The following is a 27,707-nucleotide window of genomic DNA, read 5'->3' as shown; positions in this document are numbered from 1 at the left end:
AAAGAATTCCAACTGTGGAGATATCTCCACGTCTTTCTTCTTTGCATGTTACCATCATTCAAAAAAGGTATCAATGGACCTTTGATAAAACTCACAATCTGTAAGTGTCACTAATTCTTGGAAGTATTACTAGATCAAAGAATAGAATCCAGTTATTTATAAACTTTTTTCCATTCAGAAAGGCTTAAACGGTCTCATAAACTTTGTAGGAAGAAGCTGGCCCATGAACCCCTCCTTGCTCTTTAAGCAGTCCTGGGTCTCAGGGCTAGAAAGACTTGCAGCTGCAACCATTTGCAGGATTCTGTACTAAGCAGTCTAAAGGATTCTCTTTTAATCTTCCTCACAATCTATGGAGTATGTACTGTTAGTTCCTATTTGTCAAATTCAACCAAAAAAAACCCTGAGAAATGAAGAGGCCGAGTGCAAGATTGGCCCAAGGCTGTGAAGTTACCAATGCTGGAGCCGATCCCTTGGGGCTGGGTGTGAGGGCATCCAGATCCCACAGCCTTGGCTTTTAACAACTGTAGTATGTTGCCTCCTCTTGCTACAGGGTCACACCCTTGTCTAGAAGAGGAAAGGAAATAGAAACAAAGACTATTTATTGCTGACACTTCAACTGAAAGGTCCCAAAAAGCGATTTAGGCACCACAAGCTCTCTCAAGTTTCACTGAGATATACTTATCTTACAATGCACTCAATGAAAGTGTACAAGTCATTATTTTTAGTATATTCACAGGGGTGTGCAACCTCACCACAACCAATCATTTTAAGATTTTGTCATTCCCCCATCCTGCTGGAGTCCAACTCCAGCTGAGTACGGAGCTCAAGAAGGGTGCATGAAATAGGCATAGAGAGAAGAGACGCACCACTACATCATTGTGGACCAAGCGAGAAAGCTGTCCGCTTTATTTATACAGAAGCAGTACAAGGCTTTCTTTTAGGGGCAGTTTTACATAGCCTTGGACATAGCCCCAGGAGGACACAATTTACAACAGCTTGAGGGATCAATGAGGGAGGATTACACATTCCTTATTTATCTCGGCTTGCCACTCCCCACCTGCTCTCCTCAAGTCTGGGTTCTATCCTTGGCACCACCTGCGACAACCAGATCCCTACCTTGAATTACGTATGGGTTAGTAAGACTGGGGCCTTGGTTTATGGGGATTGGGGGCCATTGGCACTAAAGGGCACGCTGGCCATTAGGAAGCCCACACAGTTTGTTAGCTAAACAAGTAAAGCAAGAGTTATAATGGTGAAAAGAATTGCAGTTAGCAATGAACCATGTTTACTCCATTTTGGTTTCAACTCTACAATGGAAAAGTGAGTGTTTCCAAAGAGAATTCTGCAAATTGTTTCACCTTAAGACAGGGTATTATACATTCTGATGTTGCAGCCAAGAATTCCTCAGTAGACAACACATCTTAATGAGTAATACACTCCTACCACAATTCTTATTCTTATTCTACAACTTATCCATCACTTAATGGGAAAAATACATCAAAAGAGAAAAAACATAAACATCTAAGACAAAAAGTTTCAAACATTAAATCCCTCTACAACTGCAGGCTCTACAACCTCATAAACGATCAAACAGTAATCAAAAGTATATCTTTATGATGTTAGTAAAATTGCCCTATATTTCCTCTAGTTAAAAAAATATGAAAGCAGCTAAAACAACTACATTTTCTATGTTCTAAAGAGTTGCAAGGACAGGCTAACCTTTAAGGTCACAGTAACTATATTTTTTGCCATAGCAGGATAGCCTTCAGGGTCACAGTAGCTATATTTTTTGTCATAGCAGTTTGGGCCCATACTTCCACCACTTTCATTAGGTTGTAAAATTCTTATCAAGCCATTTCCCAGAAGATACGCTATATGTCTGGGCCAGATTTCAGGGCAATGGGTAGGCTCACAATAAGGTGTTCAGAAACGGCATTGAGTTTAATTGTACTCCTGTGTGCAGTTAAAGGCCCACTCACCAAGATATTATCAATAACATTAACTCTCAAGCTCATGTTGGTTGAACAGCCATCTCATGGGGCAAACAATGCCTCAATAGATTACAAAATTCTTAGTGGGGTGCTTGAGTGTCCATGTGAAAGGGGGTGAGACTGTGTCAAGGGGGTCAGAGAGAAATCCGCCACGCCCTGCCAAACAGCTGGAAGCTCCCCAGGCCGTGAAAAGCAGGGAGCTGTTCTCTTCACACCTTCCTGTCATCCACGCCTACTGCATGGACTCCAGCACAACCCCATCCCCCAAAAGTCCCACAGCCATGAGCAATCAGCAATTCCCTATTCTTAGTCTTCCACAGTCCTGGAAAACACTGAATCTACTTCCCTGTATAATGGCTTTTCCGGGACTTCCTATTTTTAAAAAATAAAAAAAAAAGATTTATTTATTTTTATTGGAAAGTCAGATATACAGAGAGGAGGAGAGACAGAGAGGAAGATCTTCCATTCAATGATTCACTCCCCAAGTGAGCACAACGGCCGGTACTGCGCCAATCTGAAGCCGGGAACCAGGAACCTCTTCCAGGTCTCCCACATGGGAACAGGGTCCCAAAGCCTTGGGCTGTCCTCAACTGCTTTCCCAGGCCACAAGCAGGAAGCTGGATAGGAAGTGGAGCTGCCGGGATTAGAACCGGCGCCCATATGGGATCCCAGCGTGTTCCAGGTGAGGACTTTAGCTGCTAGGCCACGCTGCCGGGCCCCGGGACTTCCCTTTTGAATGGGGTCACACAACACGTAATCTGTGAACAGTTTAGCTGTGGTGGAAATTACACTTACTACTAAACAGGCTCAGAACCTACCAGTGCAAAATATACTCTTCTGGCAGAAAAACCAACTTGAGCTGATTGTTTATGTAAGAGACAACAACCTTGTGAAAATAAGTATTTGTCCTATTTTATACATGGAAGTCTGAGATCCGGGGCGAGGGTTTAAACAGCTTGCTGATAAGTGATGCAGACAGGAGTTCATATTTTACCTTTTGTAAAAAAAATTACATCATTAAAGGAAATCACAATTTGTAAAAACTCTCATTAAAATCTCCAGGTAAACTGAGAAGGCATCAACTTAAACATCTGCATGAGTCTTACCTGGTCTACAGTGCCTTCCCTGGACATCTGTGGCTTTGAATCCCAGAGAATCAATTTAAAGTCACCTCTTTGTCTCTCACATGTTGACATGAAGCACAGATGTCTTAATAAACTCCTGTTTTTCTTTTACTAATCTTTATTAAAAGGATGTCCAAACTAACAAAGAACTCTGAGGGGAAAGAAGAATATTCTTCCCAGGCTTCTCTGTCCTAAACCAAACTGCCTATGTTAAAGCACATTAGTACCTCATTTCTTTTTATTGTCAAGTCATATAAGCCTGTAGGGATATATCACATTTGTTTATCCCATTCACTAGCTGATGGACAGGTGGACTGTTTCTATGCTTCTATGAAAACCGGTGTGCACATTTCCTGAACACATTTTCTTTTCCTTTGGTTATACACCAAAGACAGAATTACTGGGTCATATGCAACTCCTACATTTCCAAAGCGACTTCCACATTTCACAAATTCTTTCAGAAATGTATGGGGTTCCGATTTCTCCACATCCTTCGGCATGAGTGGTTTTCAAGTCACAGAGCCTAGTGCAGACCTGGGCAACACAGCAATTCTCATGATTAGTGCCTTCCATCAGTCATATCAAACTGCTGAAGGTCTTGCCTCAGTTTTCCATTCACCCAGGGCCGAACGCTCTCAGATTATAGCTTCTTTACCATCTCCCCATGTTTTGTGTTGGAAAAGACCATTTTCAGTCCTATTGCTCTAGGGCCGTTGGACACTGTGGCTGCCAGATTCCAGTAAAGGAGATAAAACCCATAAAGTAAAAGAAAAATATAAAGGGAAAATAATCAGCAAAAGGTCACACTGTTGGAGATGGCAGACTACGTGTACGTATACTCACACACAAATTCAACAATATTGTAGGGACAAAAAAATACATGGAGATAAATAAAACAAATCTGAGCTCCTGTCTGCATCACTTGTAAGCAAGCTGTTTAAACCCTCGCCCCATATCTCAGACTTACATCTATAAAATAGGACAAATTCTTATTTTCATAAGGTTGTTGTCATATGCAATAAATAATGCATATTACTAGGATGCCATGTTCATGCTAGTAAGGGTAGAAAATAGCGATAAAATAAACATAATTCATGCCCTCTAAGATACACTATTTGTACCTTTTTATGATAAAGGCATAAATAAGGCAAAGTTCTCATCATTCAAAAAACACTTTCAGGTGCAGTTACTTGATAGCTAGGGCATTTCAGTTCTCTACCTCCACAAGATTAAAAAACATTATCCCAGTTAATATTGCTGTTTTGGTACAGGGCAAGGACCAGAATGAGACCTGGCTCAACTTTTATGAGAAATAAACATTAACAAGAAGAATTCTAATTAGGTTTTGCTTATATTGAAATATCATCTGTATATTCAAAACTAGTAATTATTGTCAACATTCTGGTTTATACAGAAGACAGAAGGACTAGGCAGTGTTCCACACTAATTAATACCTATGAAGAACGACTGTAAGGTTCTTCAGTAATAGCAAAATGCTACGCAAATGCTGAAGAACAACAGTAAGGTAAGAAAAACATTCTTAGATCCATTTAACTGATTCCATTGTGTTAGACAATTCTTTTGGTTTCGCACCTCAGTAAGAACACCCCTGGACACTACAGCCAAGAACAGGGAAAAAAAAAAAAGAAAAAAACCCTGGTGTTTCAGACATCCTCATTCTGACCAGACTCTAAGTTTAACCTCATTCATTCAGAGAATGTAAATCACTTGCTCTGAGTTACAAAATTCTGCTGATGCAATTAGTATAAGCCGCACACTATGTTTTTAACTGCTTGCTTCAACCACACCAATAATACGAAAGAGCACCATATCTTGGAAAGAAAAGCAATCAATATTTAATAGAGAAAGTGGCTGTTATTAACTTATAATAAGAGGTTAGTATGATTGAGCTCATCATGTTATGCTTCTGATCCATTTTTTTTCCTGAGGACTGGGCAGATAGAAGCAAATTATGAGGGTCAGGGCAGGCGGGGTGGAATGTGTTTTCCAAGCTTATGTGTAGTCACTACAAAAGAAAGCTGATAAATAAACAACTCAGAGATCTCTAACAAATTCACATAGACACATTCTAACACTAACACATACTCTGACTATGTGTTTCAATTTCCCTAAACTGTAGCATAAATATAAAAAATCCAATGCAAAAATACTGCTTTGTGCAATAAATGTGTTTAAAGAAATCAACTAGGAATAAAAGTTTGCAATTTGAATCATGTCAAACACATTTAGGCAACTTAATAATTTGAAAGTCCATTCCCTACTAATCTTTTTTTCTCTTAAAAATGAAAAAATGTTATAAAAAATCATCTCTTGGGGCCTGTCATGGTAGCCTAGTTGCTAAAACCCTCACCTTACATGTGCTGAGATCCCATTTGGGCACTGGTTCATATCCCAGCTGTTCCACTTCCTTTCCAGTTCCCTGCTTGTGGCCTGGGAAAGCAATAGAGGACAATCCTAAGCCTTGGGACCCTGTGGAGATCTGGAAGAGGCTCCTGGCTTTGGATCAGCTCAGCTCCGGCCACTGTGACCACTTGGGAAGTTAACCAGCAAATGGAAGATCTTTCTCTTTGTCTCCTCTGTGTAAAATCTGATTTTCCAGTAAAAATAAATACATCTTTTAAAATAAAGTCATCTTCTGAAATAGGATGTTCTAGGTGCACAGAGTCTGCGTCAGAAACACAGGACTCACCACAAAGTAATGCACAGTCTTTCACTTAGGCCTGTGTGCTTTATCTCAACCATCTGGCCCTGATTCTTGGGCTCAGATTCTCCCTAGGGACTGGGATCCGTGTTTCTTACTGATCATCCAGGTTGGAATATAACCTACTCCTAAACGATGGCATGGCCCTTGGTCTTTCTCCTAAGCTCTGATAAGGTCCCTTTCTTGTTTTTATCTTCTGCCATTTCTCTGTTAGCAATGATGGTTTGTATCAGTCCCAAAGGGGCCAGCATCAGATGCAGCAAATCAAGCTACCTGATGTTGGCATCCCACGTGAGCACTGTTTCGGATCTTGCGTTACTCCACCTAGATCCTAATCCCTACTAATGTGCCTGGGAAAGCAGCAGCAGACAGCCCAAACTCACCTGCTCCTGCCACCGCTGGAGATATGGATGGAGGTTCAGCCTCCTGGCTTCAGTCTGGCCCTATCCTAGCTGTTGTGGTCATTTGAGGAATGGAGGAAGTGATTTAAGATTTCTCTCTCTCTCTCTCTCTCTCTCTCTCTCTCTCTCTTTCCTAACCTCCCCCACTACCATAACTATCAAATAAATAAATAAATCTTTCCAATAAACTAAATAAATAAATCCTGAACTCTTACACTGAGCAGTTTACTTCCCTTTCTACTCTCCTTGCTACTTTTTTTTTGTATGTACTTCATCTTCTATCACGAAGTTGAAATTATTTAAACTTCTTTCTAGTAATTCTTCACATTGTCTACAGAAATGATGAAAAAAAAATAAAACAAAAGTGAGGGTAAATCACTCAGCTGTAGCACAGTAGGTTTCAGATGTTTGGTTCCTGAGGGACACGACGAGCACCACCTGGAAGCACTACAGAAATGAAACAGTCTCCCCACCAAAGTCAAGTGCACCACAAACTCTGGAGGGCAAGCCTAGCACTCTGTATTTTCATAAACCTTCCAAATAATTTTCATGTGACTGAAGCTCAGGAACCAACAATCTGAAAGAAAAATGTCTGACAAATATTTTAGCTAAACAAGATATTCCACTAAGAAAAAGAATTAGGGGCCTGACAGCGTGGCCTAGCAGCTAAAGTCCTCGCCTTGAACGCGCCGGGATCCCATATGGGCGCCGGTTCTAATCTCAGCAGCCCCTCTTCCTATCCAGCTCCCTGCTTGTGGCCTGGGAAAGCAGTCAAGGACGGCCCAAAGCTTTGGGACCCTGCACCTGTGTGGGAGACCCGGAAGAGGTTCCTGGCTCCTGGCTTCGGATGGGCACAGTACCGGCCGTTGTGCTCACTTGGGGAGTGAACCATCAGACAGAAGATCTTCCTCTCTGTCTCTCCTCCTCTCTGTATACCTGACTTTGTAATAAAAATAAATAAATCTTAAAAAAAAAAAAAGAAGAAGAAGAAGAATTAAATCCACATTCCACACAGAATGGCTATGGTATTCTACATAATAAGCAGTAATGGGTAAAACCATAAGTATCACATTTTTATTTTAAAAATTCAAAATATATTTCCACAAAAAAATTCAAAAGTTTTATGGCAAATTGTTTAGGGGCAGAATTTATTTACATTTTCCTTTGTAAATATTAATATTTTTAATTGGTAAGCACATACTATTTCATAATTTTAAAAGCAATTAATCTGTTCTCTGCCAAAACTCCAAGTTAAGAATTAACTCAGGGCCAGGAGACTGTTGTGTCTGTACTAATCCAGCTGTGTGACGCTTCAGGGAATTCTAGGGGAAGCGAGGCAGAGATAGCGACTGGTACTCCATGACTCAATCAATGCTTCCATGTAAAGCTCCTGTGCCAGGAAATGACAGGTCATCCCGCCTGGGAGACTCTGCCCTTCTGAAACGGGCCAGTTCCACAGGAGGAGGGCAGGGTTCTGAGGCAAAACAGAAGAAACCAACAACTTGAGGATGCTTTTGGAAGACACCAAGTTATTTCAGGGAAAATTTTTTTTCAGACATTATTTCAGTGGCTCATTTTACATTCACCTTTCTGACCTGGACGTTACTTTGCAATTATGTTCACGCTACCTCAAGATCACTTCAACAATATACAATATCTGCACGTGCTAAACTAAGATAGGACTTGAAAATAAAACAGATTAATGCAAATGGTTCAGTGCAAAAAAAAACAAAAAAAAAAGGGGGGGTAAAACAGAGGTGTACGTGTAAACATCTACTGAGCTAAGGCTCAAGTCAGGTTCCCCACAATACCCTGTAGCTTATGATGCTTCACTTGAAAGCTCAGAGGTTGCGTGGATTCTTCTCACAGGACCACTCAATTTTTTTTAATCTTCACCCAAGTGACCACAAGGGCCGGCTGATCCGAAGCCAGGAGCCAGGAACTCCCTCCAGGTCTCCCACACAGGTGCAGGGTCCCAAGACTTTGGGCCATCCTCCACTGCTTTCCCAGGCCACAGGCAGGGAGCTGGATGGGAAGTGGAGCTGCCAGGATTAGAAGCGGCTCCCATATGGGATCCTGCTATGTTCAAGGCAAGGACTATAGCTGCTAGGCCACAGCATCGGGCCCTGGACCACTCAATTTTTTACTTCTGGCCAATTCTCCATCAGAAGTCCTACATGCATTCATAAAGGATCCTAGAGCACTTTACCTACATGACCATCATACATAAGGGCTGCTTGGTGTGATCTATACACTCTCTCCCCTTCTTCGCTACCCTGCTAACTACAGTCACTAGTGTGGCACAAGCAAGACAGTCATCCACCTCAGCAAAGCAGTTTCCCCCCAGATATTAGACACTGAGTGACTGAGTAAGCTTTCAGTAACCTTTAATAATTAACTGATTCATCTTCACTAAAGGAGCAATTATTGTGCCAGGTCTCCTCCCCGTTAATAAAAGGTATTTTAAAATTTCCTATCTATAGGGCTAATGTCATAGGTTAGTATGAGCTTGAGTCACTGCCTAAAATACTGGCATCCCATTTGGCACCAGTTTAAAATCCAGTTGCTCCCCTTCCAATCCTGCTCCTTATTAATGTGCCTGAGAAAGCAGTGGAAGACAGCCTAAGTGCTTGAGCCCCTTCACCCATATGGGAGACTAGGATGGAGCCATGGCAAAACCCAGCCATGGCAGCCATTTGTGTCATGAACTGGCAGATAGAAGATCACTCTCCCTCTTTCCTGTAAGTCTGCCTTTCAAGCAAATGAATCTTTTTTCTTTTTTTTTTAGATTTCTTATATGTATTAGAAAGTCAGATTGACAGATAGGAGATACTGAGAGAAAGACTGTCCATCCACTGGATCACCCCCTATGTGGCTGCAATGGTCAGAGCTGAGTTGATCCAAACCAGGAGCCAGGAGCTTCCTCAGCAGGGTCCCAAGAATGTGGACCATTCTCTGCAGTTTTCCCAGGCCACAAGCAGGAAGCTGGATGGGATGTGGAGCAGACGGGACACAAACCAGGGCCCACACGGGATCTTAGCACATGTAAAAGGCGAAAGATTTTTATGATCTGAAACCAGAGTTTCTCGGCACATGTAAGGCGAGCATTTAGACACTGGGCCATTGCACTGAGCCCCAAACAAAAAAACAAACAAACAAACAAACAAAAAAACCTCTCCCTATCTATCAAAATACTTCTACCTCTGGATCCCATTCAAACGTCATCAGAAGATATCAACGATGTCCCAATACTTTCAATGCTGTAAGAAACTTATTTTATGGATTGTGACTGTAGGAACATATTGCTCTGTCTCATATAGTGTTCCAACTTAAAAACTGAGGCACAATGGTAGGAGAAAAAAGAAACTGATAAGTTTACAACATTATATAAAAGAGTACGAACACTTACGTCAAAACTTGAATCCCACTGTCACTACATTATACTAGATTTGGGGCAAATGATCCACCTCTCTAAATCTCAGCATCTTTGTTAATAAAATACAAATAATAAGCTGCTTTATGGGGTTGGTACAGCAATCAAAAGTTTGTAAGGATGGAGGGGAGATAAGGAGTCAGCATTTACTGTATACAGTACTGCAGTTTGTTTCTGGAGATGAATGATGGTTGTTGCACAGCAGTTGAATATACTTAATGTTACTGTATTATACACTGAAAATGGTTAAAACTTTGTTGTATGTATTTTACCACAATTATATAAGGCATCCCGGCACACTGCCCAGCTCTTAGCAGGTACTCAAGAAATACTAGCCCAATTTCCCTTCTAAAGAATTTGAAGGGAAAAAACTGAAGCACATAAAGTAAAATAAAACCGTGTTCTTTCTCTAATTCTGAGAAGTTTTGAGTTTCAGGCAGAGCCAGTTGGCTCCAAAACCAGGTAGTGCCACAGAAAGTATCTGCGTAGGAAGGAGAATGGAGTCTGTGTTAGTCATAATCCTTCCAGCAAGTTCAGTGCTCAGTCCGCCCCCACTTGATATGGTGTCTCCCAGAATATCAACCCTCTAGTCCCCAACATCTTGCATAAAAAACACTGACATGCTTACATCATTTCTCAGGCTAGACTCAGGTCACAGGGACACAGGCACTGGCCATGGCAGCTGGCTGCTACAAGCAGGCAGAAATAAGATGCCAGTACTCAGCAGCAATTGGATGGGTCTGGATCCTGTTCCAGTCCTGGCATTAAGCTCATCAGTATCTCAGATGCCTTTCGCTGGATTTAATGAACAGAGGACCAAAGCCTCAAAAGCCTAGTAAGAGAAGACTGAAAATTCATTTTTCAGCAGTTCAGGGAAAACAATTAATGATCAGGTACTGTAAGTCATAAAACAGAAAAATGAAAAAATAGATCCCCTATTTCCAGACATATTAGGACATAGTTTTTGATGGGCAGGTTTAATTAGACCTTATCTCAATGTTCAGAAACACAATTATTAACAACCATCACATTAATAAAGACAACAGGGTGCTTGGGATACCAACACTTAACTCCAAAACAATACTTACTTTAGGGTCTGAGCTCTTGAACTTCAACCTTTCCACCAACTCTATCATAGCCGCCTTCAGTCCACCTGAGTCTTTGCTCTAAAAAAAAGGAAAGTCAGGGGTCAATATGCCTGCAATATTTTCATGCTCTATAAATACAGCATTTCAGAAGACAGTGATATGGAAAGCTAAGTTCCCTTATCGGTCAAGAGAAATTGCTAAGTAGAACTACACTGTCCCTCTTTCATTCTTTATAGACAAAGGAGGTGGAGATATAAATTGCCTAGAGTCTACTGCAATAAAATTTAAATGCAATTCATGCAGGCTGACTCATGGTTTCATCTCAAGTTCAACCATGCTGCTGCTCACTGAGGGCTGATATTTGGCAAAAGAAATTTCTTTATTTTCTTAATATATAGTAGGAACATATATTTTAATAATTCTAAAATATATTTCTCCATGCCTTATGAGTTGATATAAAAATCAAGCCCATCATTTTTTCCCAGCAGTGTCTACATCAAAAGTAATCAGAAATTTGTATATGAATATTTGCTTCTTAAAAATTACAAATTAAGGGGGAATCAATATGGCAGAATAGGGTAAGGACATATTTAAGCAGAAGGAGAAGCATTGGCCAGAGTAAAGCAGAGAGGGCATATTCCAGGAACTAGGAGAGAACAGGCCAATGGCAGAGGGACACCAGGAGACTGACGGGCATGGGAAAGCAGTGGAAACAACAGAGTGGTATTGTAATGACCCAAGTGGAAGTCAGCACACAGTAATCTGAGCTGTCCACCAGAAGCCAGAGATCCATCAGCACCCAGATGGGAAGAAGAATTCACTGGGAGATCAGCAGGTGAACCCAGGCAAAGAAATCCCGTCCTGCTGATTTGTTTGATTCAACCTGGAGCAGAGACAGAGCAGCAGATCCAAAACTGGTGTGCAGGAACTAGGTGGACCCCCACAGAGCCAAATCAGGTGCCATTTTGTGTAGAGAAGCAAAGCCTATGGCACAGTGAACTGCTCACGCACTCAGCTGGGAGCAAACCCATTGAGCTCAGTACATTATACTACTTCCACATCAAAAATAATACCAACTCTGGTATCCTACAGGTCAAAATAGGTCCAGGTGGCCCTCAGTCCTAATGACCAGCAGGTTCTGGCAAGATCAGCACCACTAGCAACCTAGCTATTTAGGACACCTGCTGTCTCCCTGGCTCCCTAATCCTGGGAACTGCTCAAACTGGAAGTGGAAGAAAGGCTGTACAGACAATGGTGCAGCCTCAGCATGGGATCATAGGAGGTGGAGAGCAGTGAGCCAGGAGCTGGTGCTGTAGAGACCGGGATGGAAGTCTAACACAAGGGCCCAGACCTGAAACTCGTTGGAGGGAGTGGCACAGTGAGTGCAAAGAACTGCGTACCAAACTCAATCAATAAAACTGAACTGTAGACCTGTGGGTGACATAGTTTAGAAACCTGCCCCAAGGAGAAGAATGTGCTAACCAGAAGTACAATGATCAAGTGCAAAAGAAGAGAGAGGCAGAATAAATACTACTGAAGATCCCCCTGCAAAGGAGCAAAAACCTATGCCAACCTCAGAATTAACTGAGGAAGACAGAGGAAATAGAGAATACAAAATTCAGAAAATTCATTAAAAAAACTTCTTGCCAACAAGAAGCACATGGAGGAGTTCAAGGAATTTAAGGAATATGTCACACAGGAAATACTAACACAAACAAAATCAAGTACAATTATTGGAAATGAAGGTTGCAATAGAGCAAAATAAAAATTCTGTGGGGAGTCTCCATAATAGAACAAATGAGGCAGAAGAAAGAATCTCAGAATTAGAAAATAGTTCTTGTCACAATGGGAAAATAATGAGAAAACTGGAAGCAGAGCTGCGTCAAAAAAAAAAGTATTCAAGAATTAAGAGACACAATTTAAAGGCAAAAACATGAGTTATTGGAGTTTCAGAAGGCACTGAAAGAGAAGATGGGTGTTAAAATGTATTTAATGAAACAACAAAGAAAAAAGCTTCCCTAGTACAGAGAAAGAATTGAGAAACAACATCCAAGAAGGGTACAGAACTCCTAACAAGGTTGACCTAAAGCAATCTTCACCACACACATGATGATCAAGCTCTCTTCAATCAAGCATAAAGATCCTTAAATGTTCACACAAAAAGAATCAACTGACCTATAGAGGAATGGCAATCAGACTCAAAGCCAACCTCTGATAGAAAACTCTACAGGTCCAAAGAAAATGGAGCAACACATTCCAGATTCTAAAAGCAAAAAAATGGTTGGCCCAGAATAACGTACCCAGCAAAGCTTTCCTTTGTCTTTGAAATTGAAATAAAAATTTTCCAGAGTAAAGAATAGCTCAAAGAATTCTCCTTTTCCAGACCTGCCCTGCAAATGATACTTAAAGATGTTCTCTTGACAAACAAAAGGAATAGCACCCAACAAAACCAAAGGCAAATGTGAAGAACATCCCAGTAAAATTACTACAGAAAACTAAATGAAGCAATGAACAACCATTGTTAAAATGACAGGACCAAGCTATCACCTGTTCGTATTAACCCTGAATGCAAGTGGTTTAAATTTATCAAAGATTAGTACATGGCACTAAAAAAAATCTATTTTTGCCTACAAGAGACACATCTCACCAACAAAGATCAGTGGAAACTATATCTCACGGATTTTGATTATTTTTATTTTCATTTGTTTATAAGTTTTGTCATTTTAAATTCTTCACTGACTCATAGGTCATACAGTAAGTAGCATCATTTTCTTAAAGAAGGTTCTTTATTTTCTTTTTTGTTTCTTCAAGTATACATTAGTCATTAAGTAGCATGTTGTTTAACTTCATGGCATGTTTAATTTCTTCTTTTCTTCCTGTTGTTATTTTGTTTTGTGGCTTTTCATTTAAGGGGAAGTACAGTGATTGTGTAATGGAAACTATCCTATTCACATGTGAGGATACAATGCAATATGCATCTCTACTTCCAGATCAAAAACAGACTCCCAATGAAACTGGTAAATATTTAACAGTTGCGATAACACTAGGATACTGGACTCTCTTCTACTGTCCAGGCCAGAAATCATGGACTTATGACTATTTATGAACTACACCACTGTATTAATACAGGGGAAATCGATGTGTAGAGGGAGGGACTTTGGGGGAGGGAGTAAGGAAATCCCAGGGTCTATGGAACTGTATCTTAAAATGATAGGAATTAAAAAATGGAAAAAATACAAATTAAGTGATAACAAAAATACACAAATCAACTGTACTCTAAACAAATTTCTACTAGGTTTTTCTCCTTTTCTGCCCCCACCACCTAGAGTTTCTTCAGTCTTACTCTGCTCCTTTGCTTTGCTTTCCCTGACTGTGAATTTCTCTGTATTTGGCTTATGACATGTGCTCTCGCAGTGATTTGTCATTGCCTTTTCACCTGAGTAGAAAAGCAAACAAACTGGACAGAAAAATCCAGCCTTCAGTACAAGAAAGACTAAATCTTCAGAAAAAGAGGCTTAATTTAAAACGTACCTTTGGCACACATTGCTCAAAAACATCACCTGCTCTTAATGTCATTGTTATTGCAGTGTAACTGCAAATCCCAACAGAAGTGTAAATCCAAATGCAAGCCATATAAGCAATTTAAAGTTTTTAGTATTCACCAGTGAAATTAATTTTAATACATTTCACTTAAGTCACTATGTATAAAACATTATTGCTGTCGAATATGGGATGTTTAAATATAGATTTTTTTCCATGCTAAATATTTTAAATTTAGTGGGGTTTGTTTTGTTTACCTTTTTACAGTCCAGGTTGGAGAGCCCCAATCGAAGCATTTTCCAAAGCCAAACACGGACAGTGCCTAGTACACTGACGGCACAGGTTTAGAGCACTAAATCCAGAACTCCCTGCTTAGATTAAAAGCCACACTCTACCATTAGCTCTACGATTTTAGACAAGTCATCTGACCTCTCTGTGGGTCACTTCCCTTATCTATAAAATGTAGCTAATAACAGTAGTACCTACATCTCAGGGTTGTGAGTTCACGCAAGTCAAGGTGCTTAGAATTAGACTAGACATTTAGTAAATATTAGCATAAAAGCTTTTATTATCATTATCCTCTAACACCTTCATTATACTAAAGTAAAAACTCTCATATTTTATATCCCTGCATCACTTGTGTTGCTAATCAAAAAGATACTGTAAAAATCTACTGAATAAGTAAATGATTGAACACACAATCTTAAGATATGAGTATATAAACATACACTCTTGGGATATGAATGCCCTAACAATGCATGATATGTGCTACAACCTAAAATGAAAGGAGTTCTTTTCTTTTTTTTTTTTTTTTAAGATCTATGTATGTTTATTGGAAAGCCAGATTTACAGAAAAAAGGAGATACAGAGAAAAAGATCTTCCATCCGCTGTTTACTCCCTAAGAAAGCAAGGCCAGAGCTGAGCTGGTCTCAAGCCAGGAACCAGGAGTTTCTTTCGCGTCCCCCATGCAGGTGCACGGTCCCAGGCTTTTAAGTTGTCTTCTACAACTTTCCCAGGCCACAGGCAGGGAGCTGGATGGGAAGTAGAGTAGCTGGGATATGAACCAGCACCCATATGGGATCCCAGCACAGGCAAGCTGAGGACTTTAGCCACTAGGCTACTGCATCGGGCCTGAGTTATCTTCTTATTTGAACAACTCTATAGGATAGGGCAGGAGCGCTCATTTTAAAGCGAAGTAAAGAACTGAAAGACTGCTGTTCTCATAGAACAAGGAACAATAATGAAGTACAGCAATAAACAAATCTCTTATTCAAACTGGCCTCATTATCAATGATATTTTCCAAATTTGCAGCATCAATTAATTTCAATTTCTCTAAACTGGAAACAGTAATATCTCATTAAATGGTTAAACTGTACTACAGGTTAATTCCTTTCTCTCTATAACCTCCCTTCTCTCCCACACCTATAAGTAACATGTGACCAATATCCATTTCAGAAGTGCTTTCTGACATAGCTACATTATACTGTCATTCTAGTGCTAGTTCCAAATTTCAGCAATTTCTATTTTTTAAGCTGATGATTTACAACTCTCCCAATTTCTCCACTAATGTATAGCTTTAATCTCTATGGAATCACAGTTACAACTGGGAAAGTCAATCTAGAAGACACATACTAAGGCAGTGAGAAAGACTTGACGTACGTAACAAAGGGTTAAGCTGTCAGACACAATCCTGCTTTAACGGAAGAACAGAATAAAGCTTGTCTGGTGATATCATTCCTCTAACCTGTTTCTCATTGGTCAAAGCAATCAGGTCGCTCGTCCCTAAAAAGCTCATTCTCCCATCATTTCAGCTGCCAGGGCCCATGTTAAGCTCTTCAGCAACAGCTCTGATACATTATGCTTTTTTCCTTTGACTCTAGAGAACAAAAAGGAATGCACCAGGTTGTGCCTTAAACCCTTCAGGAAAGAAACAGAACAGCAAAGGAATCCCTAAAAAGCAGACAGCCTGTTTGCAGGCAGATGTGTCTTATGTGGCAAGATAAGGGAACGCCTCACTTTCTTTCATAAAAGTATGGTGTGTCAGCAGAATTCTTGCTTTACACAATCCATCAGCAGCACTGTCTAGCCCAAGGGACAAAGAAGCACATGGAGACAGCTTCCTGTCAGGAAATTCACCTACTCCATATCCCAGCCCACTCCCTGAGAATCATCTTCAAAGATTAATTGGGCTCCGTGTTGAGCTTGCTAAATTCAGCCTCTAAATGAGTGATAAAGAAAATACTCCCCAATGACCTCTTTTACAACTCATAAAAGAAACACTTGGCCAGAAGTGAGAGGCTCCTCTGGGCAACCCTGACCCCAACAGCTGCAAAGCTGGGGCAAGAATCCAAATGGAGGATGCTGGCCTACAATCCAACTGCACACCCAGCCCCATTTTCCCCCCAATTCTAGTCCCTTCCTGAATCCCAAATACCAAACTCGGAGAACGTCCCTCCCAAACAGCTGACCTTTGACCTAGGATTTTCCAATCCACACAGCAGGGGTGGGGTCAAATGGTCCAATCTACCTTTGGCTGGTTTCAGGAAGAAGTTCCACAAGCCTCAGGACAAGAGTGAGGTATTCCATCAGGGATTTTTTGGTCCTAGTGAGTAGTCTAGAAGCAGATGGGCAATAGCTGAAGAAAGGCTTTCGATAAAACAGAACACAGAGCAGGAACATGGAAGGCTATTTGGATATGATAATCTGAGTGGTATTTGATAATCTGAGTGGTATCTGAGTATGATAACCCTCAAACCATAGGACAGTATCATGCTTCTGTTAATTATCAGTTTGCTTCAGAAAGTCACTTAGTAAAGATAACCAGCAGACTTCATGGTTCAGATGGTGGCATCCCACAGCAGACAGGGTGCTTGGCTTCAACTCCTGCCTTCAGCTCCTGGCTCCACCTTCCTGTTCACACAGGCCCTGGGGGAAGCAACAACAGCTCCAGTAGTTGAGCTCCTGCACACACACAGGAGATCAGGAATAAATTCCTAGCTCCCGGCTTCAGCCCTGGTCACCATGAACATTTAAGGAAAGAACCAGTAATAGGGAGCTCATTATCTCTGCTTCTCAAATATACTTTAAAGAAGGTAACCTGAGCAAGAAAGCACAGCCTTGTATGCCCTCGCTTAACTTATAAACCAAAACAACTGCTTCTGGAACCTATGTTGTAACTGAGAAGTGGGACCAGGCAAGAAACCAAAAAAGATGTAGCAGAAACAAAAAAGAAGATTCTAACCATGTGAGCATCTGGTTCTACAAATGATCAGATTCAATGTTAATCCCTACACTATGGCTACTAGAAAAGTAGGATTTTCCTGACATTCTCCTCCACTACACCCAACACACTGCAAGAACCTTGGTAGGTTTTTTGGTGAGCATGACCTGCTTATGAGACAAGGTGGATTAGGCTGCCACCTGGGATGCCCACATCCCAGATCACAGCACCTGGAATCAAGTCCTGGCTCCTGTGCTTCCTGTCTAGCTCTCTACTAATGTACACCTGAGAGACAACAGGTGGAGGCTCATGGCATTGGGTCCTTGGATCTACATGGGAGACCTGGACAAAGTTCCTGCTTCCTGGCTTGGCTCTGGCTCAGTTGCAGAATGAGGACAGACCTCTCTCCCTCACTGCCTTTCAAATAAATAAAACAGGGGCTAGGCTATGACACCTCCCTCTCAAAATTCAACCATTTTGGAGTTACAGGTTGCTTCACAAAAGCCAGCTCCTAGGAATGACCCACAAAAAATGAAAGAACAAAATGTCACACATGTGAAGATTTTCTTTACTCTCCAAGACACTTCCAAATGCCTTCTTTTGGCATTTTACAGCAACACTAAAAAGTACTGTATTTTCACTGTATAGCAGAGAAAACAATGGCTAACAGATATCAAATGAAAAATCCAAAAATCACAGAGCTCACACTTTTACTGACATCTCACTATCACTAAGAGGTAAGAGGTAGTATATTTTCACATTACAACTGAGAAAAACGCTTTCATGGAAGTCAAATTATGTATCCCCCATCCAAATCACAGACCTAGTAGAGAGCAAAAATCAGAATAAAAAAGATTCAAGTGAAAAAAAAGGTTACAGCACATACAAGGGAAGAGACTGGTATAAATTTGATTAAATACATAAGGAAATCGTACAAATCTGCAAGAGAAAATCAATTGTGTAAGTCCAAAATAAATCCCCGATGAAGGATACGAACAAAACAGACATGTGAAATGGCTAATGAACATATCAAAAGGTACAAATAATGTTCAAACTTACTTGTAATTAAGATATTACTTCTTAGCCATTGGACTGAAAGAATTATTTATATAATAGAAAGTGTCAAAGGCTTTGGAATACTGGGGACTTCCATATGTCGCCAATGAAGTGTAAAATAAAAATGCTACTCTGAAATCAGATGCTTAGCAAGTCCACGTCTCATTTCCCCTTGAGAAACCAGAACATGTGTGAAGGAAGCATGCACAAAAATATTTATTACAGCATTGTTGTTAACACTAAAAAAAACATAAACACCCTAAGTTATTCATGAGTGGGTGGCTAAGACGGAGGAATTAACTACAGAATAGGATATAGCAATTAAACAGAAGGAAGGAGGACAGGCTCTTAGCACAGTGGCTACGTTACTGCCTGGGCATAGTGCATCCCACATGAGCGCCTGGTTTTGTGGTCCATGTCTCCCACTTCCAATTCAGCTTATTGCTGGAGCACATCCTGATGAAGATGACTGATTCAAGTACCTGGTTCCATGTCACCCTGGTGAGAGACCTTCATTCTAGCCCAGTCATTTCTACTGCAGCCATTTGGGAAGTGAACCAGCAGATAGCAGAACTTCCTCTGTGTGTGTGCGCATTTGTCATTCTGCCTTTAAAGTAATAGGAAAATAACTGAAAATTTTAACTAAAGAAAAAGTAGGTTTGTATGTACCTGAATATGCAAGATGTACTAATGAATTTAAAACAACTTGCAAAACAGCACACAGAAAATTTTGAAACACAAAAGACATTTTTTATTCATTCTCTATTCTTTTTATAATAAATTCATTTTATTTTGATCACATTATTTATATAGTTAAGAAGGATGTGTGCCTTTGTGTGCCACCAAATACAGTGGGGAGGGTGGAGGAATGGAGGAAAGTGGATGGAACAACTGTTTCCTACCTCCTTTTTCTTCCTGTATCTGGGGAAAATGGGGAGAGAAGAAGTGAGGGTGCTCCCAGCAGCCCAAACATATATCAGTATGCAGGAATGAGGATGGCCACCCGATGTCATCCCAGGGTCCTTGATGTGGACCAAGTTCCAAGAGTACTGCTTAAGTGGTGTTGATAGTTCTGAGATGCTACTGATCTCACTGCTACAAGGCTGAGGAAATCCTTTCAAGGTTCTTTGGCTGACACAGTCCACCTTAGAGTCTTTACTCACACAGATAATCACTGTCAAAGCTTGGCTGGGGCTGGAAGAGCTGTCCAATTTGCCCTGCCATTCATGGTAGTAAACATCCTTTGCAGGCTGTCATGTCCCCCATTTACATCTGGGCATGCCATCCACTGCATAGGTTTCAATAACCATGAAGACACAGTTCTGACACATGCACGCCATAGTCAGGACACAGATCCTGTGATTTGCCTTGTGGTTTGAATTCTGAGTCCAGTGGTCCAGTTGAGGGGGGACCCCAAAAAAACCTCACCAAGGTGATCCCAGATATGACTTTGTATGTCAGTTGGTACATGGTCTGGCTCAGTCCATCACTCACATCAGCCTACACACACACTGGTGGTTGCAGTCACTTGGTCAGTTCGGTCCCCAGCTCTATCTCCTGGACAAACCAATCAATGGATGCTGTGGCACAGCCCATCACTGCCTACCACACACTCAACCCTCACACACCAGCAAAAACTACAACCTAGCTGGGGTGAACCTCAGTAAGCTCCCCTAACCCCAGGGCATTCCCAGCCCTAGTTGCTATGCATCCCAGTGTGTGCAGCAGACTGGTTCAGTCCATCAGGCATCCCATTCAGCTCTCAAACATATCAATGAGTGTTGGAGCCTAGCTCAGCCTGACCAATACCACTATCCAGCCCACAGTAATGCTGGTAGGAGCCAATGCCCATCCAGCCAGGCCTACCCCCAGTTCTAGTTCCCACGCTCTTTGGTGGAAGCTGCAACCCATCAGTGGGATACCCACAATCTCCCCAGTAGGCCCAACTCCCAGCCCCAGATCTTGTACTTTCCAGGTGGTTCTATGCTCCAGCCTGACAGTACTTGCGCCTAATCCTCCCTCTTGTCAGCTGATGCTGCAACAAAGTCCAATCAGCCTGTACTTTGGCTCATGAATGCACAAACGGATATGATCACTTAGCTCAGTCTGGCTCTACCCCTAACCCAGTTAACATACAGGCCAAAAGGTATTGTAGACCTGCCCAGCTTGCTCTGTCCCTGGTCCCAGCTCTCACACTCACCAGAGGGAACACTGGCCCAGCAGGGAGGCACCGATGGGCTTATCCTTCATCCTAGGGTCTTATGTGCACTGGTGAGAGTTGCAGCTCAGGCTGGCAAGGCTTGCTTCACATAGGCATCCACCAGTGGGCTCTGTAGCCTGGTCTGGCCCAGCCTGACACCAGTTCTAGCTCATGCTAACAGGTGTTACATCTTAGTCCTAGTTTGAGCCCTATTGTGAACTGGCTGACGTTGTGACCCAACCTGGGCCATCCTGCACCTCATTCTGGTTCTCAGATCTGCCAGTGGGTGCTAAGAACTGGCACGACATGGCCCTCCCCCAAACTTGACCCTCACGTATGCCAGCAGGTACTGTAACCTGGCCTGATCTGGGCTGCTCCTAGCCTTAATTTTTGTGCTCACCTACAGGGACTGCATCCTGACAAAACAGTTTCCCAAGCTGCTCTACCAGGTCATCGCCCAGTGGCAGATCTCATACACACCAGTAGGTTTCTCCAACCTCTTGTCCTGGGAGGTACAGCGGCCTTGCCCGACCAGCCCACACCCATATTGGCTCTTACTATTGGGTGCAGTCTGGCCCTGCATGGTCCAGTCCCACAACCATCTCTCACACAGTTCAACAGGTACAGAGACCTGGCTCAGCCTGTCCTACACCTACCCTGGCTCCTGCGAGCACTGGCAGGTGCTGGAGCCTGGCACAGCCAGGCATACTCCAGACCCAGTTCACACCCATGCCAAGGGATACAACAGCCAAGTCCATCCCAGTTTACCCTCCCCATTCCAGTTTTTGTGCTCACCAGTGGGAGCCGCAGCCCAGCCAAGGCATCCACTTAGCTCCCCAATCAGGCCCACTCCCAGCCACAGCTCTGGCTTGTGCCAATAGTTATTTTGCCACAGCCCAGCATAGCCTATCACCCGGCTTGGTTTTTACCATTGAAAGCTGTGGCACTGCCTGGCTTGGCCCACCCCAGTCCCAACTTTCATAGGAGGGTGCTAGAGTCTAGCCCTACCCAGCCTGCTTCCATCCCTGGCTTTCATGCAAACAAGTAGGTGTGATAGGTAGCCTAGCCTAGCCCAGCACAGTCTGTACCCCATCCTGGCTCCTACACATTGAATGTGCTAAGGTCTGGTCTATCTCTGCCTTATCTGTAGCCCTACAGCCAACTCACAAAGCTGCCGACAAGTGAGGCAGCCCCACCTAGCCTATCCAACACTTACCTAACTCACATACTCACCAGTGAGAGCAACAGCCCACCAGGGGAGTTTCCCAATTCCCCCATCAGGCCCACTCCCAGACCCATATCTCACATGTGCCAACAGGTGTTAAGCCCTTACCCAGCACAGTCTGCCTGCCACTGTCAGCCTTAGTGTGTGCTAGTGGATATTGCAGTACTTGTCTGCCACACACCCAATTCTTCGGTGCACCTGCTGATACTCCAGTCTTGAACATCCCAGCCTGTCCCCATCTCCAGTATTTATGAGTGTTGGTCATGCCTAGCTTGGCCCAATACCACTGCCCACCCTTGAGCAAACCAGCTGCTATGGCAGTCTCATAGGTGTGAGCCCACAGAATCTGCTCCCAGACCTGGTGGCTAGTGTCATGGACTAGCCTGACACGGGCCATTTCCTGCCCCTACACTCACTGGCAGGTACTGTGGTCTAGCCCTGACAGACCCCCCAAGCCATGGTTTTCATGTGCACTGGCAGATGGTGACTGATACCAACAAGCCCAGCTCAGGTCTCCCCCATGAGCAGGTGTATTGGTTTGACCCTAAGAGATGCTCTGGTTTCCCTCCTCCAAACCACCTGGTGTCAACCCTCTATTTATCTACAAGTGTAGTAGCCTGGCTGGTGGAAGTCCCCCAGAAGTTACTCCTCACAATTCACATTCTCCCTTAGCAGTCCTACTTTCCACACACCCCAAGATCCCTACCCTGAGCAATCCACAGCGCCCCCATGCCCACAAGCACACAGATCCCCAAGCCCAGTCCTCCAGCAATATGTCATGCCCAACCCACTCCCTCCTCCCACCCGCTGGCCCTGCCTAGGGCCTACAAACGCATGGACCCAGGTCCCCAGACCCCATGTGCTGGCATGATTGTGTCTGCCCCCCACATATCTTTTAAAAAATAAAGAAAATAGAATAGGCATCTGTGCTGTCACACTAGTACTGTTAACACAAATTTGGCATTGACCAGGCCCAGAATGTCTACCAGCTACTAGCAGCTTTTCTCCCAGCAATGTAAAACTTCCCTAGATACTATGCAACTTAGGTAGCTGCCTACATCTGGGGAGAAGACTGAGTCTCTATGGGTAACATATGTATGCAAAAGACTAGAAAAAAAGCAATTGTTGTGAGACTCAAAAGTAGTATGAGGGATCTGGACTCACCTAAGATGTATTTCTCTGAGTTGCAGACAAGATTTCATATTTAGAAAAAATTCAAGGCAGGAAAGAGGGAAAGGCAAGATGCAATGGAGAAAGAAAAAGGAGTATGTATGGGACAGAGTAAAGGGAGGAGGTCAGGAAATATTCTTTAAGTGCCGTCTTTTTTTCCGCCTAAATATAAACATCAATAAAAGGAACCATTTCTTCTACAAGTCAAACAAACCAGCAGTTACAGGAAATCATTCTTGGTGCTCAAGTCTGGATTTCAGAGTATGTTACAAGACCCCAAATCATACATAATATTTGGACCATTCATGCATTTTCTAGGCAAAGGAATATCAGCTTTCCTCAGACCTCCAAAAAAGTTAGAACTCTTCTAGTATACAGAGCATTGTGCAAAGAGGAAAAAGACCTAGGTTCCAATCTTAGCTCTGTCACTATTGTGTGTGCTTGTAAAGTAATTTTATATCTCTGGGTTTGTGTTTCTCCACCTGTAAATGAGGAAATTGGACCAGATCAAAAGATACAAATTTACAGTCTGCAGCCCACGGAACTACTTCTTTGGTTCTAGAATGTTATCGTACTCATCCTATTGCGAATTTTATTTAGCTGCCAACATTTAAATGTTTAAAATAGGAAACACTGATTAAGATTTCCAGCTTCCTTGGAAATCCAAAGATCACGACTACTGGTTACATTCTGATATGGTAAATTGGCTAAAGCTCAGTAGCAGCTACCTGCTTCTCTCACTTGTGCTGCCTTTCTGGTCTCTATAGACATTTTCAGTTGCCTACCACTGGGAGTAACCCTCTCAACTGGGCTCACAGCAGGTGTTGGGTGCAGGGATTAAGACATCACTTGAGAGCCTGAATCAGAATTTCTGGGTTTGAATTCAGGCTCATTCCCTGGGTTCCAGCTTCCTGGTCATGTGTGCCTTTGCAGGTAGCAGGTGATGGTACAAATATTTTAGTCCTTCCTATCCATATCAGAGTCCTGGGCTCCTGCTTTGGCATGGCCCAGCACAGCCCTTGGCTGTTTCTGGCATTTGGGCAGCAAACCAGGGAATGGAAGATCTCTGTCTCTTATCTGTCTTCCAAATAGGGGTTTTTCTATTTTTATGACTCTTTAGTTTTGAAGACCAAAAATACTTAAATTTCTTTCTTCAAAGCAGTGCAGAACACAAGATATACATATATCATTCATCCAACACAGAAAAAAAGTTCACTCTTACGTAAAAATCCTTTTAAAATTGGGGCCGCTGTGGAGTAAACATGGAACAAGATAGGTAAACTGACAACTGAACAAGAAATAGTATTTACTGAAAATCAGTCTCAGCACCTCTAGGAAAGTCAGTCTAGCCTAAGGGTAATCATTAGCTGGTCACCAAAAGAAGTCATTTTTCAACAGAAATGTAAAAATCCTAAACCGAATCTTAAGTACTCAACTCTACATCACAGAGAATCAGAAAATGCTGGGTTCAAGAAGAAAAACTGAAGGTTATTTGAGGTGATGAGTCTACCAGCCCCAAACCCCATTGACCTTGTATGGATATTACATTAAAAAGGAAAAAAAAAACTATGTTGGTACAATTTTTTGTCATTAAAAAAAAATCTTTGGAGGAAGAGCAGAAGATTCAAAGACGAAATACAAAGTCCATGTTCATGTTCATTAATTTTGTATCCTGATACCCTGCCAAATTCTCTTATGAGTTCCATAGGCTCTTGACTGAATCTTTCAGTTCTCCTATGTAGAGGATCATAACATCCTCAAACAGATAATGTTAATTTCTCATTTCCAATTTAAGTTCATTTCTTTTTCTTGCCTAACAGCTCTGGCAAGAATTTCCACTAAAATTATTGAATAGCACTGGCGAAAGTGGACATCCTTATCTAGTTCCAGATTTTAGTGGAATGTCTTCCTCCATTTAGTATATGATGCTGGCACTGGGTTTTTCGTATATTACTTTGATTGTGTTATACAATGTTCCTTCTATACCTATCTTACTTAAGGTCTTTAGCATGACATGGTATTGGACTTTGTCAAATGGCTTCTCTGCATCTACTGAGATGATCCAGCTATCCCTCTAGGGGAATATAGCCAAAGGAAATGAAATCTGCACCTGAAAAAGGAATCTGCCATAGCAAAGACATAGAAACAACCCAGATAGAGGAGTGAATAAAGAAACAGTGGTACATCTACTCCATGGAATACAACTGAGCAATTAAAAAGAATGAAATTCTACCTCTTGCAACCAAATGGTCCCAATTCCAGTGCCTATGGAAACATATCTTGAAATAATAAAAAATAAAAATTTAAAAAATACAAAATCCTCCCAAGAAATCAAAAAGCAAAGTTTTGTTCAAAAGAAAATGAAAACAAAGTATAATATCCTGATTCGATTTATGAATTTCTTTGCCATCGTCATATTACTTTATTCTTCAACAATTAATCCACTCCAATGCTTGGCAAAAAAACCATATTTAGGGGCCTGGCATAGTAGCCAAGTGGCTGAAGTCCTTACCTTGCATGTGCCAGGATCCTATACGGGTGCCAGTTTGTATCCCTGCTGCTCCACTTTCCTTCCAGCTCCCTGTTAGTGGCCTAGAAAAGTAGTGGAGGACAGCCCAGGGTCTTGGGACCCTACATCCACGTGGGAAGTTCCTGGCTCCTAGCTTTGTATCAGTTCAGTTCTGGCCATTGCGGCCACTTGGGGAACAAACTGGTGGGTGGAAAATATTTCTCTCTGTAAATCTAACTTTCTAATTAAAAAAAAAAAAAACAAAAAAATGCCTTTAGTTGCTCAGACCCCAAAATTCATTCTTATCTCTGAGAAAATCCATCAACATGTTTTTGCAGACCTAACTCTAAACTGCATGTCATCATAAACTATTCTTCACCATCTCCACTCTCCCAGAATAGTAGAGATAGCAATATTGTTTCTGTTCCAGTTACATGGTAAATAGAGTGAAGCTGTAACAATGGTAATCATTCCTTTTCTTAAGAAAAGGCCAGTGTATTTTTCACTCAGAAAAGATTAGCCGAGGTGAAGAAGAGAGGATGCGATCCCAGGAAACAAGAGAGGACAGACAGATGGCAGAGGGACACCTGGACACCGAGGATGTGGGGAAGCAGCAGAAACAGTGGAGACACCCCAGGGGTGATCACAGCTCCACTGGAAGCTACATGGGAAGGGAGTTTAACAGTAACTCAGGTGAACCTAGTCATACAACTGCCTGAACTGCTGATTTGTTTAATCCAACCATGAGCAGAAGCAAAGTGGCAGAGCCTAAGCAGCCAGGTACTGGAACAGGGTGGATTCCATGGTCCAGACATTCACCGGTGCCAAATCAGGTGTACAGAGGCAAAGGCTGGGTGGGGCAAGAGACCTTGGAAACCTGCACATGTGCTACATAGAGGATTCATTTCTTCCTTAATGCATTGCACTGGTCACACCGGGGAAACAATACTGCAGGTTCCATCCAAAATAGATCCAGGTGGGCACCAGACCTAACTGCCAGCAGGTTCCAGGAAGAGGAGAAAAAGCAAAAAAAAAAAAAAAAAAAAAAAAATTGTTCAATGGGCACAACAGACAACCCCCTGTGATCTAGGACAGCTGGTGTCTCCTTAATCCTGGATACCAACCAGGAGTGGGGAAAGAAGGCTGAGCAGATAGTGATGCGAGTGGAAAGTGATGAGCCAGGAGCTGGGGCCATGGAGACCACTGTGGCAAGAGAGTCCAGGAATGAAACTCACGGGAAGGAGTGGTACAAATGACTGCAAAGGAAGAACCAGAACCTGAACATAACCAGTAAAGTCACCCTACAGTCCGGTGGAAATCACAGTTTAAAACTGGCCCTAAGGAGAAGCAAGCACTAATCAGAGTTGATCGCAATGACCGAGAGCTAAAGAGCCAAAAATCCTATCTGGATCTGAGTTACTGAGGAACACAGGGAGGAACTGCCACATAATACTTTAGTGTTTTTCATAGTGCTTACATTGTTTATCAGGGTGGGAAAGATCAAGGATTAAGGGAAAGTAGGTGACACCACTGTTTCCAAATTTCCTTTTTTTTTTTCTTCCTGCATTTGGAAGAAGGGGAGAGTAAGGGGAGAAGCCACACCCAGCCTTCCAACTGCCCCAGTACCCAGGGATGGAGAACAATCACTCATTATACAACCAGGGTCCGTGATGTGGAGCATGTTCTGAAGCTTCTGCCTAAGTGGTTTTAATAATTCTAAACTGCTGTCAATCTCACCCATCCTAGGATGAGGAAATCCTTCCAGTGTCCACTGGCTGACAGAGTTTACCTTAGAGTCTCCATTTGTCCAGATATTCACTGTATAGTTTGTTTGAGGTGTTTCCGATTTGTTCTGCACTCCTTCCTCGCAAGCCACAATGGGCTGCCACATCCTCCGTGTGCATCTGGGCCACTCATCCACTGCTCCATCTTTTCCACTGAGGAGGCCCAGTTCTGCAATATGCTCTCTATACACAGACCACCAATACTGGTCATGCGCCCTCATGTCCCTGCATACCCCCACCTG

General features: G+C 42.3%; 1 protein-coding gene across 1 annotated transcript in view; it reads right to left on the bottom strand.

Annotated features, from left to right (window-relative positions):
• Positions 1 to 27,707, bottom strand: part of TRIM44 (tripartite motif containing 44) — a 113,962-nt gene that overhangs the window by 67,629 nt on the left and 18,626 nt on the right. The window contains exon 2 of the mRNA XM_040980111.1: positions 10,760 to 10,837. Coding sequence (XP_040836045.1) covers positions 10,760 to 10,837 — 78 coding nt within the window. The remainder of the gene's footprint in view (positions 1 to 10,759; positions 10,838 to 27,707) is intronic.

This window comes from Ochotona curzoniae, unplaced genomic scaffold (assembly GCF_017591425.1).
Source record: "Ochotona curzoniae isolate NIBS_2020 unplaced genomic scaffold, NIBS_Ocur_1.0 contig_3432, whole genome shotgun sequence".
NCBI classification, from domain to species: Eukaryota; Metazoa; Chordata; class Mammalia; order Lagomorpha; family Ochotonidae; genus Ochotona; species Ochotona curzoniae.
Note: the sequence above shows the minus strand (reverse complement) of the source record. Positions and strands in the feature narration are given on the sequence as shown.